The sequence below is a fragment of the Kryptolebias marmoratus genome, linkage group LG3 (genome assembly GCF_001649575.2).
Source record: "Kryptolebias marmoratus isolate JLee-2015 linkage group LG3, ASM164957v2, whole genome shotgun sequence".
NCBI classification, from domain to species: Eukaryota; Metazoa; Chordata; class Actinopteri; order Cyprinodontiformes; family Rivulidae; genus Kryptolebias; species Kryptolebias marmoratus.
Genome location: NC_051432.1, coordinates 29,176,600 through 29,193,151, shown reverse-complemented (window position 1 = coordinate 29,193,151; position 16,552 = coordinate 29,176,600). Strand labels below are relative to the sequence as shown.

The 16,552-nt window shown below is 39.1% G+C and overlaps 1 protein-coding gene across 1 annotated transcript in view; it reads left to right on the top strand.

Annotated features, from left to right (window-relative positions):
- Positions 1-9,049: 9,049 nt before the first annotated feature.
- sorcs3 (sortilin related VPS10 domain containing receptor 3) overlaps positions 9,050-16,552 on the top strand; it is a 205,812-nt gene continuing 198,309 nt past the window's right edge. The window contains exon 1 of the mRNA XM_017433896.3: positions 9,050-9,878. Coding sequence (XP_017289385.1) covers positions 9,309-9,878 — 570 coding nt within the window. The 5' untranslated portion in view covers positions 9,050-9,308. The remainder of the gene's footprint in view (positions 9,879-16,552) is intronic.

Genomic DNA, 16,552 nt, shown 5'->3' with positions numbered 1-16,552 from the left:
ATGGATGGATGGATGGATGGAGGGATGAATGGATGGATGGATGGATGGATGGATAAAATGAGAAGAAATTAAAAACAAAGCATAAACAGATGAGGGTGAATAAAATCTGTAAAAAGTGTTTTGTTTCAAACTGAAGTAAACGTGTTCATTAATGCATGAATCATGCAGTTCTCACGCTTATTACCTATTACACGGGGTCAAAGGTCAACCAGAGAAAAAAGTCCAGCTTAGCCACCGATTTCCACTCCAAATATAGCAAATGTTAGCACTCTGTTAGTGTTTATTTCTTCACAGAAGGTCTGACCACAGCTGTTAGAGACGATGAGTCCTGTTCCTGAAGTGTCTTTGCATTCTCAGAGCACCTTTCTCATTTAGTTGTAGGTTTTTACTGTCTCTCAATCAATATTTGAACATGGTTGTGGTCTCTTTTTTTATTTTTACAAAAAACTTGTTATTTTAGAATATACCTTTTTGTTTTGGTCTTATCTTTGTAGTTTCTCATCATCTACCAAAGGTGCAGATGGAGCAATAATGTTTTTGCTTGTATCTGTGTGTGCGTGCGCGCGTGTGCGTGCGTGCGTGTGTGCGTGCGTGTGTATGTTTATTTGCACTCCTATCTAAATATTGAATGAATCACTGAATAGATTCTAATGAAACTTTCAGAAACAGTCATTAGGTTGACTCCAATAATTAACTTTTTGTGTCAACTCCATTCAAGATGGCCACCAGAGCAAAGTGATCTTAGCAAGTACAGAAATAGCTATACCTCAGTCAGTTTTTATAGATATTGAGCATAAATTCAGTGTGGTAGTTGCTGAGAGTCATTCATAAGTTTAGTTTAAAACACTGGCATGAAATGTGAGGTGTGAGATGCAAGAAACACTAAACCTTTATTTACATTTATCATCTAAAACCTGTAGACTGAAAGTGCTCAGATTACAGTATAATCATTGTAATTATAATATATAATCATTTCAGATGGCAAAAATGCTATTTTTATATGTTGCTCTTTACAAGCATTTCTTAAAACCCTGAATCTATAAGCGAGTGTAAAGTGTACGAGATGTTATTTTGTACATTCTTTGTTCTTGTCTGTTCCAACCTTGCTCTGACCTGAAACACACTCTGCTGTATTGTTCTATCACTCTAACTGGGGCACAACATGGACACAATGATCTGATAAATAGGACAAAAACGTGGCGATGGAGACCATAAACCCATTAGGAAAAGGTTTACTGAGGTCACAGCTCAAGTGTGTCCACATGCAGTTCCCAGCAGGTGATTTTCTGCAGGAGATGAACTCTCTCAGCTCGGTTTTGGAAGGATCTGCACAGACATTTCTGTTTCCTTTACAACACATTAAAAATCCTTGATTGGGCTTCTTTTTGTGTTTATTCAGTTTCTGTTGATTCTCATGTTTCATTAGATGTAAGCATGAGGCTGTAAGGTTTACCTGCACAGGTACTCCATCACATGTAATAGATGCTCCGGAGTCACCTGCTGGTTTCAGGACATTTTAACAGGAAGCCCAGCTGGAAAAGTCCGGTGCAAATAGCTGTTTTCACAGATCATAGCTTCTTCAGAGAATCTGTGGGACATTTTAAAACAGTGAGATTTGATTAAACTTCAGCAAAGTCCACCTAATGAGAAGTTTCTCAGGCAAAGGGCCAGAATATTAAACATATATCAACTGTTATTGTAAAATGCATGTATTTATTTATTATAAAATGACTGTAGAGGCTTTATATTTAGGATTTACATGTGAAATGAGAAAAACTAGAAAGAAAACTTCTTATTGTGTTTATGAAAAGAAAACATTTTGACAAACCTTTCAAAAAGCTCTTTGTTTTATTTTAAAATGATGATTTTATTTCATTAAAAGGTAACAAACAGGATAAATGTGACTGTCATTAAACAGAGAAACAAAGAATTAAAATCAGCTGATCCAGGTGAGCTGGTGGACCGAACATCAGGACTCTGGTTCTGTCAGACTGAAGTTTACTCATTTTAGCTTCTTTGGTTTTTGTAGAAACACTTATTTGCAGGTTTTAATAATCCCCACTTCCTTTGAAAGTCTCCACAGGAAGAATGAACACATCAGAGTTTCCACTCAGCCTTTTACCTCGGAGAGAAAGGACCGGGCTAACTCAGGGGAAATAAAGGCGACTGTAATGTTTATAGAAGCTAAGCCACCACTAATCCATTACCATAAATATGAGAAAAAACATGCAATTTAATTTACCAACCCATTTAGTTCCAGTTAAGGAGGATATGATGGTTGTACTGTTCACTAAATATGGACTATTTTAAGTAATGATATAAAGAGTTAAACAGAGTTAGGGATTAAAAAGCATCAGTTTCCTTCTTACTCATTTAAAACAGAAAAAAAACCCAGAAAACATCAGTTTTTAAGGGAAATTGTAATTTATAAAAGTTAATAGATACAATTAATATCAAATCAGTCAGATATTTCATGTCCATTTGTTTATTCATTTATTTTGAAATGAATTTGGTTTAATTTCAGGCAGGACATCATTTAGGTCCAGATGCAGACAACTGTCCACCATCTGAGGACAACTAGTTTAGTTTGGCAAAAATATTCCCATCTATCGCCCCCTGCTGGCGTCTTTGTGAGGCAGTTTTATTTCTTTGTGTCATTACCTCTTGCTGCTGAAGGAGGAACACTGGATGTTTATCTGCAACTAATTAACCCAATTCAAGATGGCCACCACAGCAAAGCAATAAATGGCTCTACATACATGGACCTTAGTTTAAAACTCTGGCACGAACGGCAGCGGGCGATATGCATTCCTTCATGAAATGCTAGGCCTTTAATTTCTGAAGACTCTTCTGTTAAAATTCATGTGAAGATAAATGATCATCATCTAAAGTAAGAAAGACAAGAAAAAAATATAAAAAATATTTCCTGCATCTTCAGCAATCAAATGAAGAACAAAGACCAAACTTGAATATGATTTTATGGGGAAAACAAAAACACGTTTTTTACATTTTCTCTTCAGATCCACGCTCCCTCGTTGAATCAGGGACTTTCGAACAACTCCGGGCTGGAAGCAGGGCCACTTTATTTATTTTTGTCTCTACATGCTGACTCAGAAGACATGAGTTTTTGGAGGAACCCCATCTTACAAGGACAACTAATTTAAATAACATCAGACGCTGGCAGCAGGAGCCTCATCAGTTATTATACAGATAATTTATTTGTGAAACGCCGTCTGAGCAGTGATGGTTGATGGTTGTACTGAGAATAAACTCTGAAAAACTTTAATCCAGAATCAAACAGAGGATAGTTACTGTATTGTCTGGAACAACTCACCTTTTTATTTATAATGACTAATTCAGCCTGCAGAGTTGATTTAAGTGGTGTTATAACAGATTTCTGTTAGGTCAGGAAATAAAAAAATAAAGAAAATAGGACACATCTCATGCATTGTGTATGGTGATGTCATTTCAAGTTTAAAGACAAGATCTAATCTATATTAACATATATAATTAATATCACCTGCCACCTTTCATGCCAGTTTTAGACTTAAACTTCGGTCACACTGCACGTCGTTTTTAAAAATGTATTTAAAAGGCAGCAAATTAATGTCAGTTTAATTCTTTCCCTCTCATTATATTGTAATGTTCAGTTAATAGTCAGTCACTTTCTGCAGTAAAACTGCTGTCAGTCAAAGTAATTACATTTCCACCATTGTCGGATTTAAATTAGAGCTAAAAAATGATTAAATTTTACCAAAACTTGTTTTTGTGCATCCCTACAAAAAGAATAAGACAAAAGAGCCTCTCAGATTATTTGTTAACTGTCAGAAAGATAAAGGGATTCATGGTTTTAAACTTTAATCACAAGCAGAAAACAGTGTAAAGTTCTGAAACTGACAGTAAAATTAAAGCAACATGAGAGCAGAATGCCTCAAATATTCCTTTTTTTTTGGTTTAAACTGAATGAAACAAGTTTTTCTTTTCTTTAAGCCATTCATGTGTTACATTAAATGCTGAGAAATGGGTAAACGTGCATACAGTCAAATATTTTAATGAAATTATAACAAAACAATAAAATTCATAGATTATTGACTTCATCCATCAGCCATCTTGAAATAAAACTGTCATAAAAGGCAGCGGGCGACGTGCATACCTTCAATGAATGCTGGGTTTTTATTTTATTGATGCATTTTATGATAACTGATGCTTTTTGTTCTGTGTCGTTTTTAGGGAGGAAGTTGTCACATTATTTCTTACAATAATGTAAAATAAAAGTCACCTAATAATTAGAATAATATTAATAGGGGCACTTAGTGTTTAGGCTGATTTATTGTGTTTGGATCTTTTTGATGATTGTATGGAAACATAAAAAAGTAAGAATGATCATTTTTTTAATGACAAATCTTTATAAACTACCTTCCTCCTCTTTTAAAAGAGTCATTAAAAACTTTGAACTTTTTGATTATAATTTTCTTCCTGCATGTTTTATAAATTTGTGACATAATTAGCACTTGTTACTTATTGTAATTGAAAGAGTGTTTTTAATTGTGTAACATTTTAATATATTCCATTATTTAATGTGAACCTTCACTTTGTTCCTGTGCTGAAGTTTGGAGCTGTTTTGCTGCAGGAGGATGGAGGGCAGCTTCAGGGAGACACCGTGTCTCGCTCAAGGACACTTCCTTCTGTCCCTGAGCTGCAGGACACTCTGCTCATAAAGACATATCTCTGCAACAAAATGTGTGTTTTCTCATTTTACTTGGTTGCTGATTGATTTGAAAGAATCCCTTTGATTTATTGTTAAAAGGGATTAATAATTTCCACTCCATTAGTAAACCAGAGTAATTGATGAATGGCAGCATCACAAGAGATGAGAAGTTTCATTCACTTTCATTAAAATCTCATTACGTGTCTCTGTGAAATCATTCCGAGCTGGAAAACAGTCCCTGTTCGGTGGTTGTGTGAGTCTTGAGCTTCCTCTTATGAGACGGCTTCTTTGGTTCCAGGTGGATGTGACTTATCTGATCAGAAACATAAAACGGGTTTCTGTTGGTGATGAATATGAGATCATCGTCTCAACTTTAGCTCCATGCTACGTTTTTCTTGTTTATGATTGTTTGCTTATTAAAAAAAAAATTTAAAAAGCAAAAATCCTTTTCAGTTTTGCTTTTAATTAGGCACAGGAGAGCCTTCTTTCCACTAATTTGCTGCCATAACTTCAGCCTCTTCTTCAGCATCCAGCTTTCCTTTAAAAAAGAAACAATAGTTTGTTTTAATCTTGTATTCAGAACATTAGCAGCAGGAAAAAACAAGTACACACTTTGGTTTTAAAGGTAAAAACCTGAGTGATGCTTTGTGTTTAAGAGAACTAAACATCATTTTGTGTTTTAATAGCTGAAAACAAGATTCAACATGTGCAGACATCATGTTAGTCTATTTTCTAAAATATTAGTGTAATATCCTATTTTTAAATCATTTGCACACATAATCAGAATATTGTCCTATTTTGAACAAGGTTTCATTTTAATGGGCAGAAACAAAGTCGACTAAAGTAAGGACAAAAATACAAACAAAGTTCAGTATGAGCTCATAAAAGATGTACTTATAAGATGCTAAATTCATGATGTCATTTCATGTGTCGTGGGGAAAAAAATCAATTTCCAGACACTGTTAAATGAAATCACTCAAACAGGTTTATTTATGTCTGATGCACGACTTACAGAGAGCCTTAAAGACAACTAACATCAGAGTCCCAGGTCCGAATCAAAGACGTGGCCCCCCAGGTCAACACAGCAGCTTATATTACAGATGTTGGAATCATGGAAGCCAGAAGGAGGGTCTAAGGAAGAGCGAGAACGTTACAAACCTGAGTGTCCCGCCCCAGAGTGTTTTACATCAACATCAAACCCAGAGATCAACTGTCAGAAAGTGTCACAATAATGTGTTGGAGCATACTTTGTGATTTAGCTGCCATATTTGCAAAGTACATCCTGTTTGTAGGTGAGTCATGTGGGTTCTCCCAGTGGTCACTTGTCAAACAAAGAACTCTCTCTGGGGCCTTTAAAGCCTTAATTTCCCCACAGACCAAAATTATTAAAGAGATAACAATGGACAGGAGACATCCAAATGCAAAGAAGGTCATATTTTCTTTCACTTCTTCTTCTTCCACTTCTTCCCTTTTTAAATCTGAGGGGTTTGTATTAATAAAGCCTGAGAGTTTTCTCTGGATGGCATCATCCCAGGGTGAAGTCTGTGGGCTGAGAGGGAGCATCAGGGCTGCACAAGTTGGCAGCAAACACAGAGCTGAAATACTTTTTTTGGCTCAAGCAAGCAGTTTCCATCTAAATGATGGCATCTTTGAGTCTGATACCTTCCACAGTCTGAAATCCACTGTACAACAGATCTGTTCTGTCACATTTCAAGAATTTCATGAAGCGTTTTAACACAGAAATATTTCAAGCACTGGGTAGTTTGGTAACACTTAGTTTAAAGAAAACAAACTAACCCCTAACTAAGTGCTTATTAAAATGCAAATTAGAGATATATTAACTCCTAATTTAAAATTAGGCATTTAATAATTATTGAATTAATTAAGAATTTTCTTAAAATAAACTACAAATTTCTGTCTTTTACTGGTAAATAAAATGTGTTTCCTATAAACTCTAAGTTAAATAATCTCTGTTTATTAAAGTAGAAATAAAACAGAAAGATTTTCTGCCCTAACAACACCTAAAAATATGAGTACTTTTCTGTAGTAATAAACCTAACTAACCTAATGAGTTTTGTGGAATTAGGTTATTCAGTATAACTAATGGTTAATAATGTTGAAGTAAGTATTATACCAATATTGTGCATGTTACAAGCACCTAGTTAGATGTTAGTTTGTGTTCCCTGAACCAGAAGAGCAGCGATCAGACTGATTCTGGTTCGGTTCTGATGAACGACGTTTCCTGTTGATTCATAATTTCCACTCTGCCTCCTCTGCAGCTGTCTTTTTCTTACCAATATCACCGGGAATTTGTTGAAATTCAGGCAGAGTCCCTCAAGTTTACCTTGATGTGTAATTTGTGGGCAGTCAAGTTGACGGACAAGGACACAACACGCCGGATCACTAATGAATAACCAAGCTGCACTTAGCAACTTACACTCAAACAAACCCCAGTCCTACAGAAAAACTAATAAATAAATAAAACAGATCCTTCATATAATTCCCCCTTCTATAAAACCTGAGTCCTTGAAGTGCAGCAGCACAGTACAGCCCTGCACCTCCCCCCGTCTGTCACTCTATATGCCCCTGGGCTCTGCCTTATTTCTCCCCTCAGAGTGGTGCAACTTCCTGCCAACTCCTTCCAATCCATCAGTGAGTGCTCTCCCTCCTTCAGGCACCGCCAACGACCCCTGGCTCCTCCAACCCCCCACATTCACACCGACCAATCAGAGCTGCTGATTTTCATGTCAGGTTTGCAAATAAAGCAACTATAGATGAGACACATCGCCAAGGTTTTACAACAAAAAACTACAATAATGAGCAACGTTTCTGCAGAATTTAAAAAAATATATTTTTCTTGTTGTCAACATCAGGCAGTAATGTGTCTGCCTGTGTCTGTCTTTTAGCAAAATATCTCAAAAACTACTGGATGTTGAAACATGCAGAAAGAGATCATCGGATGGATGTGACTTTACAAATTATTTTAATAACTGATTAAGTTCTAGACTCAGCCTGATTCAAGCACAATCAAGTGACCTTAAAAACCCTAAAATGGCCACAGTGAAGCAAATTTTACTGAGCTAAAAACAGACATGGCAGTAGCTGGGACTGAGCCCCAACACATATTCTGAGCACTAAAAGATTGTGAAAAAGGCTTGGTTTGAATGTTGCTGTTAACTATTGGAATCAACTCTGTCTGTTGGCAAAACCTCCTCTGAACCACTGGACTCAGTTTAATGAAACTTTCAGAAGGTATGTACATCTGCAACTGATACATTTTTTTGAGGTCAACCCAATTCAAGATGGCAGCCAAAGCTAATCAAATATAAAAATGACTATAACGTGATCATCTTTTCCATTTTCTCTGAAGGAAACTGGGGTCCATTAGATGTGATCTCTGCTGTTAACACTGAGGAAGCCTCAACTCCTCCTGGAAATGTCCCAAACACCTCAGCTGGCTCCGTTCCATGTGGAGGAGCAGCGACCTGGAGCTCCTTGTGTAGCAGAGCTAATTTAAATAAATTATTCAGAATTGTATTGTACTATACTGAATCCAATAACTGGTTTTAAGGGATTTTTTAAATGGAAAAAGTAAATTTACTGAGCCTCTTTGTTCATGATGTGGTGTGGAGGATAATCAGATTTAAATGAATAAAATATGATATAAAACATTCGTTTTATAACAGTCACAAAAAGGCTTAGGATTGTCTCTTTTCGATTTAAATACATTTTATTATAAATTCAATATTAAGTGTTGTTGATTCTGAACATATGAACACTTTGGAACATGAACCACCGGATTTGGATCACTGAAGACTCTTCCTGGGCCGCTCAGCTAGATTCTGGTCTACCTGAAACACTTTGTCTGAAAAGCTTACCTGTGTTCTGACAGCGCGTGACATATGGCTTACATGAAAGGATTTTAGTTTCTACAAACTGCTGCGCCTCTGTGGGTTGCAGAAGTAATCTGCGTAAAGACGCACAATGTTCAAGTAACTAAGAATGGCTGGAAATTTTACAACTTTAATATTTGACTCATAAGTTACAAACTCAACCGAAGCACTCACTTGGGAACTCCACAAATACAATAAAATCAGTTCAGTAAACACTAAAGATTATAAAAAGAGAGAAAAAAGAAAAATACAATATGCATTCTGTGGCGCGCTAAAGCTACAAAGATCAGCACCACGGACAGCGATTTTCTCTTTCTCTCTTTTATCGCCCCCCCACCCCCTTTTCACACACACACACACACACACACACACACACACACACACACACACACACACACACACTACACGCACACGCGCGCACACTCAGTCTCTTCCGGGCGCTCACTCGGCAGCTGGCTCGGATTCAGCTCCTCCCTCCTGTGTGGTGGCTTCTCCGACCAAAGGATCTTTGGACGTGAACAGTTTCGCTGAGGAGCACTTCCCGCCCCCACCCTCACCAGCCCTCCCCTCTAAAGAAAAAAAAAAAAGCCCCATCCAGACGGGCAACCGAGGCGTCACTTTGTCCACATCGACCTGAGTGAGGGGAGTTTAGGTGTTGGATAATCGGATCTCCAGTCGTCCTTCACCCAACCGGATCTCTGGCAGCGATGGGGACTTGGGCTGGTTTCTGCCCGGGCTCGCGTATCCTATCTCTGAGTATCTGGCTGCTGGTCGCCGCGCGCACCCTGCCACACGCCGAGGCGGAGATAAGATGCGCTTCCTGCCCGTCGCCGGTCCAACTTCAGCGGGGGGTCCGCACCAACCGGGAGGCGGCCAGCCAAAGGAGCATCCGAGCGGAGTTCAGGGAACTCGGGTTCTCGAGCCTGGAAGCTGGGCTGGACGGGGAGCACGAGGCGGGGGATTCTAGCGAGGACGTCCCGCTGTTCCACCGGGCTGAAGTTCCCGGACAGAGGCGAGGAGGCGAGGACGCTGCGCTCCGGAGAGCCAAGAGAAGCGGTCCGGAGTTGGACGAGTTTAGCGACAGCGGGTGGACCGGCGGGGCTGTGGTGGATCCGGGCTCTCAGGTAGACGGGCAGAGATCAGTCAGGTGGAACCGGGAGGACGGGAGAGGAATTAACCGGCAGGACGAGCCCAAACTCAGCAGCAGCACCTTCGCCCTGACGGGGGACTCTGCGCACAACCACGCGGTGGTTCACTGGTCCGGACAGAACAGCAGCGTGAGTGCAAACATCTTTACTTTTTTCCTCTGCTGATTTTTGCATGATTTCTATAAACTATTTGTGATCAGTGAGGAGAAGAAAGTCCTCAGAGCGCAGAGCTGCTAACAGGTGCACCGAAGCTGCAGATGCGCACCGACGCACCAAACCTCTTCTGCCTTTTTACTTCTGCTCTTCACACATCTCTGCTGTTTCCTCTGTCTGTGTGTGGCCTGAAAGGCGGGAACAGGTTCAATATTTTATCTTTGATGCGGAAAATATTCAGACAAGAGATTACATGATTCATTCCTCCCCAGTGATGGCATCTTTTTTAATCCGAAGGAAGTGACTGGGGAAGAAGGGAGCCGTGCATTACTAAAAAAAAACACCTAAAATCCCTGGAATCTTTGATGTTCTTTCTGAAATCCAGTTTCTTTCATAAATGGAATGGAGAACATTTCTAATCAAAATAATGCACCCATATGGCCCTTTTAAATGATAAAATCAAGCCAAAGTTTGTCTGAGGTTTAACCTGAACATCACAACAGAATGACATCTTTTACTGCACTATGAGGCACTTTCCCAAGGATGTGTGGGGTGTTAGGCAGTCCAGCTGCATTATCGGAATATGTGTGCCTGTCTGCATCAGCTTGTTTGTCATATTTAAACACAATTATCAGTTGGTGTAATCTCTGAAGGCTTTGGGGTTTATTTTCTTATGTTCAGTTTCAGACCTGAACATAAGAACCTTGTGTTTGCTTTCTGGATGCTGATGTTTAATAAAATGTCCTGCAGGTCTAAAAGAAGTGTAGCTTGTTGCCATCACATCTGGATTTTGCTTTTCACAAAGCATCACTTTGCTGATCTTTGTGCTACAGATTGGTCCAAATAATGTGTGAATATGCTTCACCTCTTCCAGCAGCAGCTCCTCATTGGAGGAGGACAGGGAAACTGAATAAATCAAAGTCATTTGTGATGTTTGAAAATGAGCAAATAGGTGCTGTGTTGTATTTTTTTACAAGCTTAATTTGTTGTTTTGGCTGCTCTTTTTGCTTTTGTCCATCAGAAATAAATTAAAATGTAGGAATTCAGCATATTCAGCCTTGTCTGAGCAGATTATGACATGGTGCATGAACTTGTTTTTTAACCCGCAGTGAAGACCGAGGCGCTGTGAGCGGGGAAATGTTGGTGTGTGTAAGTGCATGACTGTGCTGGATGGAGAGGGTGGGGAGGTTATCGTGTGCCGCTGCCCCTCAGGTGTAAATCTTTTATCTTAAAAACTGAGGCCTCTGTTTCAAAACCCTTTTTTTTCATGCTAAGAGAAAAAGAAATAAATCAGGGCCAGCCCAGAGAGCATCCTCAGGAGAGGAGATCTGCTACTTAATCTTCATTGGTGGCTGATGCTGGTTGTGGTGATGAATGATGCTGAGACTGAACTGAAAGTCCTGTAACTTGACTGTATCTGTAGTTAATGTAGAATAACAGCTCGCTAACAGGATGACTAACTGGTTGGATGGATGACTAGTTTTCTTCAGAACCCTAACCTTTACTGTTTCTGCACTCCATTACTTCAGTGACTCATCACAGAAAAGACAACACTGCAAGTTGTTTGTTCAGAAAAGGAAAAGAAAGCCCCATCATGTATCGTCCTGAAGACTTTAAGAAATAATAAACGGAGCAGATGAGATTTATTCAGATCTTTAATGTATTGGTTTCATTTACTCACACTCAGCATTTAAGAAATGACCTGAAACATTCCACTCAAGTTTTCTCTGACTCTTAAAGGCACAGACTAACTCTTTAGAGAATATTCAACAGGTCTAATGCTTGCTCTTTGGCAAACAAAAAAAAAAACCTAATTTTGCTTCACACTATTAGGAGTTCATCATTCCACGATGAAAACATTTAAGACCGCTGTCAATCTTCCCAGGACTTGATGTACCAGCAAATTCACCCTGAAGGTCAGACCGTGCAGTGCTCAGAGGAATGAGCTCCAAGCCTCAGTTAGCAGGTTAAAGGTCAAAGGTCATGGCTAGTCGAAAGCCTCTTCTCTCTAAAAACAACATGGCAGCTCAACTCGAAGGAACCAGAAGACTTCTGGAGCAGAACCAGACCAGAGGACAGATGTTTACCCAGAATGCACTGCAGCTGTCAGCACAGTGGTGGAGGGCTGATGGTCTGGGCTGATTCTGGAGTCAGATGTGACAAACAGGACAATGATCCCAAACACAGCAGAACGGTCCAGAACCAGAACCAGAACCTCAGAGAGCTGAGCAGAAACCAATGAGCTGAGAGTGGGCCACAACTCCTCCACAACCAGGAACCCACTGAGAGTTCTGCTGCTGGAGGAGGTTCTACAAGCTGCTGGGTCATCAGGTGGACACAGTGGTTTAGTTTTTGTTCAATAAATTATGACATGGTGGAATATATTATGTGTTGTTGATAAAATGAGGTTTTATGTATTTATTTTTCAAACCTGGTTAGGAAAATGTTCATTTTTTCATTACATTTGAGTGATTTGACTTATTGAAAAGTGGAATTAAAACATGTTGCACAAAAACAGTAAAATCCTAGATTTGAGTGTTGAGTTGGAGGTTATGGGTCTACTCATCCAGGTGGAGGCCACTTTATAAGCTCCTGATGGCTTCAAAGCTTTTATTATAGTTGGTGATAAAAACTAACACAAATACCATTAGGAACGCAGTGTTACATGCTTGAAGACTGGCATTATTGTTAAATGTTTGACATAATGACATCATATTTTAGGGCAATGATCTTAGAAGAAGTTGTGTTAGTTCAGCTGATCTGCAACAATATATACATGGTTACTATGTGTCTGTTAGCATAAATAAGCTAATAAATTTCAGATTACTAAAAAGAACTTGCATTGTAACGAAATCATTAAGTTTGTTTTTATATCTGCATTGTGGTTGATTTCTGTTAAAACATGGCAAACCACAAATCTGTTTTATTTGAAATGTGTGGAACAAACACCACATGTATTATTCTTCATTTATTTCTTTATTTTCTTTGTAAACGTTCCTTACTGAAGTGCATTTATTAAAAATCTAACTTCAGTTCTTCTGCAGACGCTTCAAACCTTGATCCAGAAGTTCTTCAGAGCGTGACCAGCCTGTAACGAGACCAGACCATGTCTTTTATTGAAACACAATTTAAGCTATTTTTAGAAGGTTGCAGAACGTGGGCACATTTTTCTTTTGTACTACTTTGCTAAAAATAGATGGAACCTTTGTTATATTTCCTTTCAGTTGCGTTTAAAACACAGATGATTGTGTTCGAGAGTTTTTGGGATGAAAACACAAAACATACTTTTTTATTCATTGTGGTTACAGTTTAAGAACTGTTATATTCTGAATGTGAGGAAGGTATTTTCAGGTAAAAGCTTCAATCACTCTGAGGCTTTGATATCAATCCCTGAAACAATTATAAGCATGTTATAAAATTTGGACAAAATGTTCTAAACTGACACAAACTCATCTGGGCATGTTCCTGAGGGCACCCGGTCTGTTCCACTGACCTTTAGTCAACATGCCAATCCTCAGCACCGTTTTAACGCCTCGGGACTAAATGCCAAAAATATAAATGTTTTTTCTTTTTGTGAACTGCCTGACTTGCAGGCTGTTTGGTCGACTGGACACAACATGGAACACAAATCCCCCACCTCTTTGGTCGGGAGACTTCCTCTCAGTCTTATTTTATGCCGATCGGTCGGCTGTGTCTTGTACTCTGACTACCTGTGGGAGCACGCAGGCTGCTGTGGTTTTTCCTCAGGGGGGTGGTGGCGTGTCCTCTGAGGCGTGCACGCCAGCCTAATGCACTCTCACTATCTCTCAGTAGCTGTCCAAGTTGCTGTCTTGGCCCCTGCCGGGCTGCTTCTGTCTGTCTGTGTCTGCTTGTCGTTTGGGCCCTTGCGTCTCCGCCTCGGGCTCGCGCAGGTTGTGTTGAAGCCGTAACCTTAGATATTAAGCATCTCTGTAATGGCAGCCATGTTGAGACTAACTGTCATTTATAATATTCATGAACATAATTCAGACAGTGCATCCCTCCAGTGATGCGACAAGCTCTTTCCAGAAGCCTTTTTGAGGCAACGTAACCCCTCAGCTTCGGCACGTGTGAACATAATGGCGTTTTGACTGACAGCATGAATACAAAAACGGTTGCAGTGTGATCTTAAAACATTCATCTCATCCAAGGGATGAGATATGCTGTTGAGATTGCTTCTTAACAGCATATTAAAAATGTTACATTCCTTTAAATCTCAGCATCTCAGGGCTTTTTAGCTGCCAGATTTTGATCTTTGTACTTTTTGATATTTGTCTGATGTTTGATGTACCTCTTTCTTTGTCGTCCGGTGTTGATTTCAATGGGGTGTCACACATCAGCATGACTTGAGTGTTCGTTTAAGTCCTGAGAATCCTGCCAAGGCAGGTCATCTGGATCTGGCAAGTCATCAATAAAGCAAACAGAGTGTTTGAAATTCCTAAATCCTCTTTGAGCAGCAAAGAAAAATGTGCAGACGCTCATGAGCAGAGTTAAAAGTAAATAAATAAATAAATCTAAGACATACAGTGACTTTAAATGTTGTTTCGAATCCTTGTCAACCCAAGAGGCTGCTTTTTGCATTTTATGGTCATTTGATTGTGTAGAAAATAAAAACCCAGAGCTGCTAACAAGGGCAGAGCCACAAGTTGCATCTCAGGAGTCTCTCCTTCCTGCTCACTTTCCATCAAACCGTCTCAGCTCTTATTCTAAATGACTGACGGTTATACCTTCAACCGTTGTTGTTTCTCTCCCCCCTCCTGGTTCTGGGTGCCTACATGTTTCAGAGGAGCTTTATTTCCCTTATCCCCCTAAATATCGCTCTGATTCAAGTCTAATTAATCTTCACAGGTATTGTTTTCCCATTTTATATTTTCAGGACTTCTTTTTTGTCTGGGGAGGTTTGATACGATGACAAGAAGCTCAGTGAAACATGCATGAAAGCATTTAGAGTCTATTCTTTAGGAAACACAACACTTATTCCTATTCAGTGTTTTGTTAAGTTTTCAGCTGATTAAATAACGTGACAATTTAAAAGGTTTGCTTGAAAACACAAACAAACGTTTGGTTGTGCTTTCGCTGTATTTCATACAAGCATCATCTGCTGGACATGGTGTGTGTGTTATACACAGAGAGAATGAGTGATTATTCACACAGAGCTGGGCTGTTTTATCAACAAATTCAGGGTGACATTTTTATTCAACTGTTGGCAAAGATAAAATGAATTAATGTGAAAAATTAAAGGTGGTAGACCTGGACATTAAATTTGGATGTGCAGGATTCAAAATACAGCTGAAGCCCTCTTGGGATAGGTCAGAGATACCTACAACAAGATTTAAATGAGTTCAAGACATGTTTGAGAAGTCTGCAATGACTCTAGGACTATAGGATGAGAATATCTGGTACACAGATCTTTTTGAAAAAGACTTCTCCGACCCATGCAAGGAAACTGGGAATCATTACGAATGTTTCAAGACATTCTGGAGACTCCCTCACTAATCATTTGCAGTTGTTGGAGGCTGGTTGTTGACTCAGAATTGAGGGAAAATTGCAAGAAAATAGATAGATTTTGTGTTGGAGTCTCACTGAATTGTGAGTGTTTGCACCCAGCAGGTTTTGAATGCCCAAAATAACAGCCTGTTTTCAAATATGCACTCTTGGCTGTGCACATTATTTAGTTCTCCATCTCTGCCTTTTTTGTACCCAACTCCGCTGCTGCCCCCACATTTCTGATTTTATTTTCTGGAGCACACTTCTGAAATGATGGGAGGCACAGTTGGACTGTTTTTTAAGTCATTTTTAGCCAACTAGTTTCATCCCAGTGAGATACTACCTTAAGAACCTCCTCAGGCTCCTCTCCTTAAAACAATCAGAGGATCATCTGTGGAGACGGTTGACCCCTACAGGAACCTCAGGACACTTTCTGACAAGAATCTGATCCTTGAACAGAAAGTTGCTGCAATCTGCAATAAAAAACATGCTGACATTGTTTTCCTGCCCTTACTGAATTATTTTCATATCAAAAAGACTAATCTTTTTATTTTATAAATCTTCCATTGAATCAGTTTGAAGCTTTTGTTTAATCTGTTTTTGCTCCAGTCTGCTTATACAAAACAAAAACTATCTGTCCATAACTGTCATTGTTTCAGTAAAATAACAGGTGCCCAGAAGCACTAAGTCACAAATCTGTGACAGACACATTTTGCAGAAAGCTCAATCGATACAGTCCAGTCCTGATCCGTCTTTTCTTTTTTAAAACATATTCTTCCTTCAGGACAGAGATACGAGTGCCCTAAAACCAGTACTGAGAGATAAATGCTCTTTTGTTCTATGTACAATTAAAGCAATGGACTTAAAAAAATAACAAAATATTTAATTTATTAATTCTTTTATATGTATTTATTCTTTCAAGTTTGTTTACATTCTAATGTCTTTTTATTGTTTGTTCTCTTGGTCAGAGTTTTACTGCAGCAGTATTAAAAAGGACAATAAAGCTGAACTCTGAATTTTAAATTGATGCATATAACTACAGCTATATCCATCCATCCATCCATCCATCCATGCATCCATCCATCCATCCATCCATCCATCCATCCATCCATCCATCCATCCATCCATCCATGCATCCATCCATC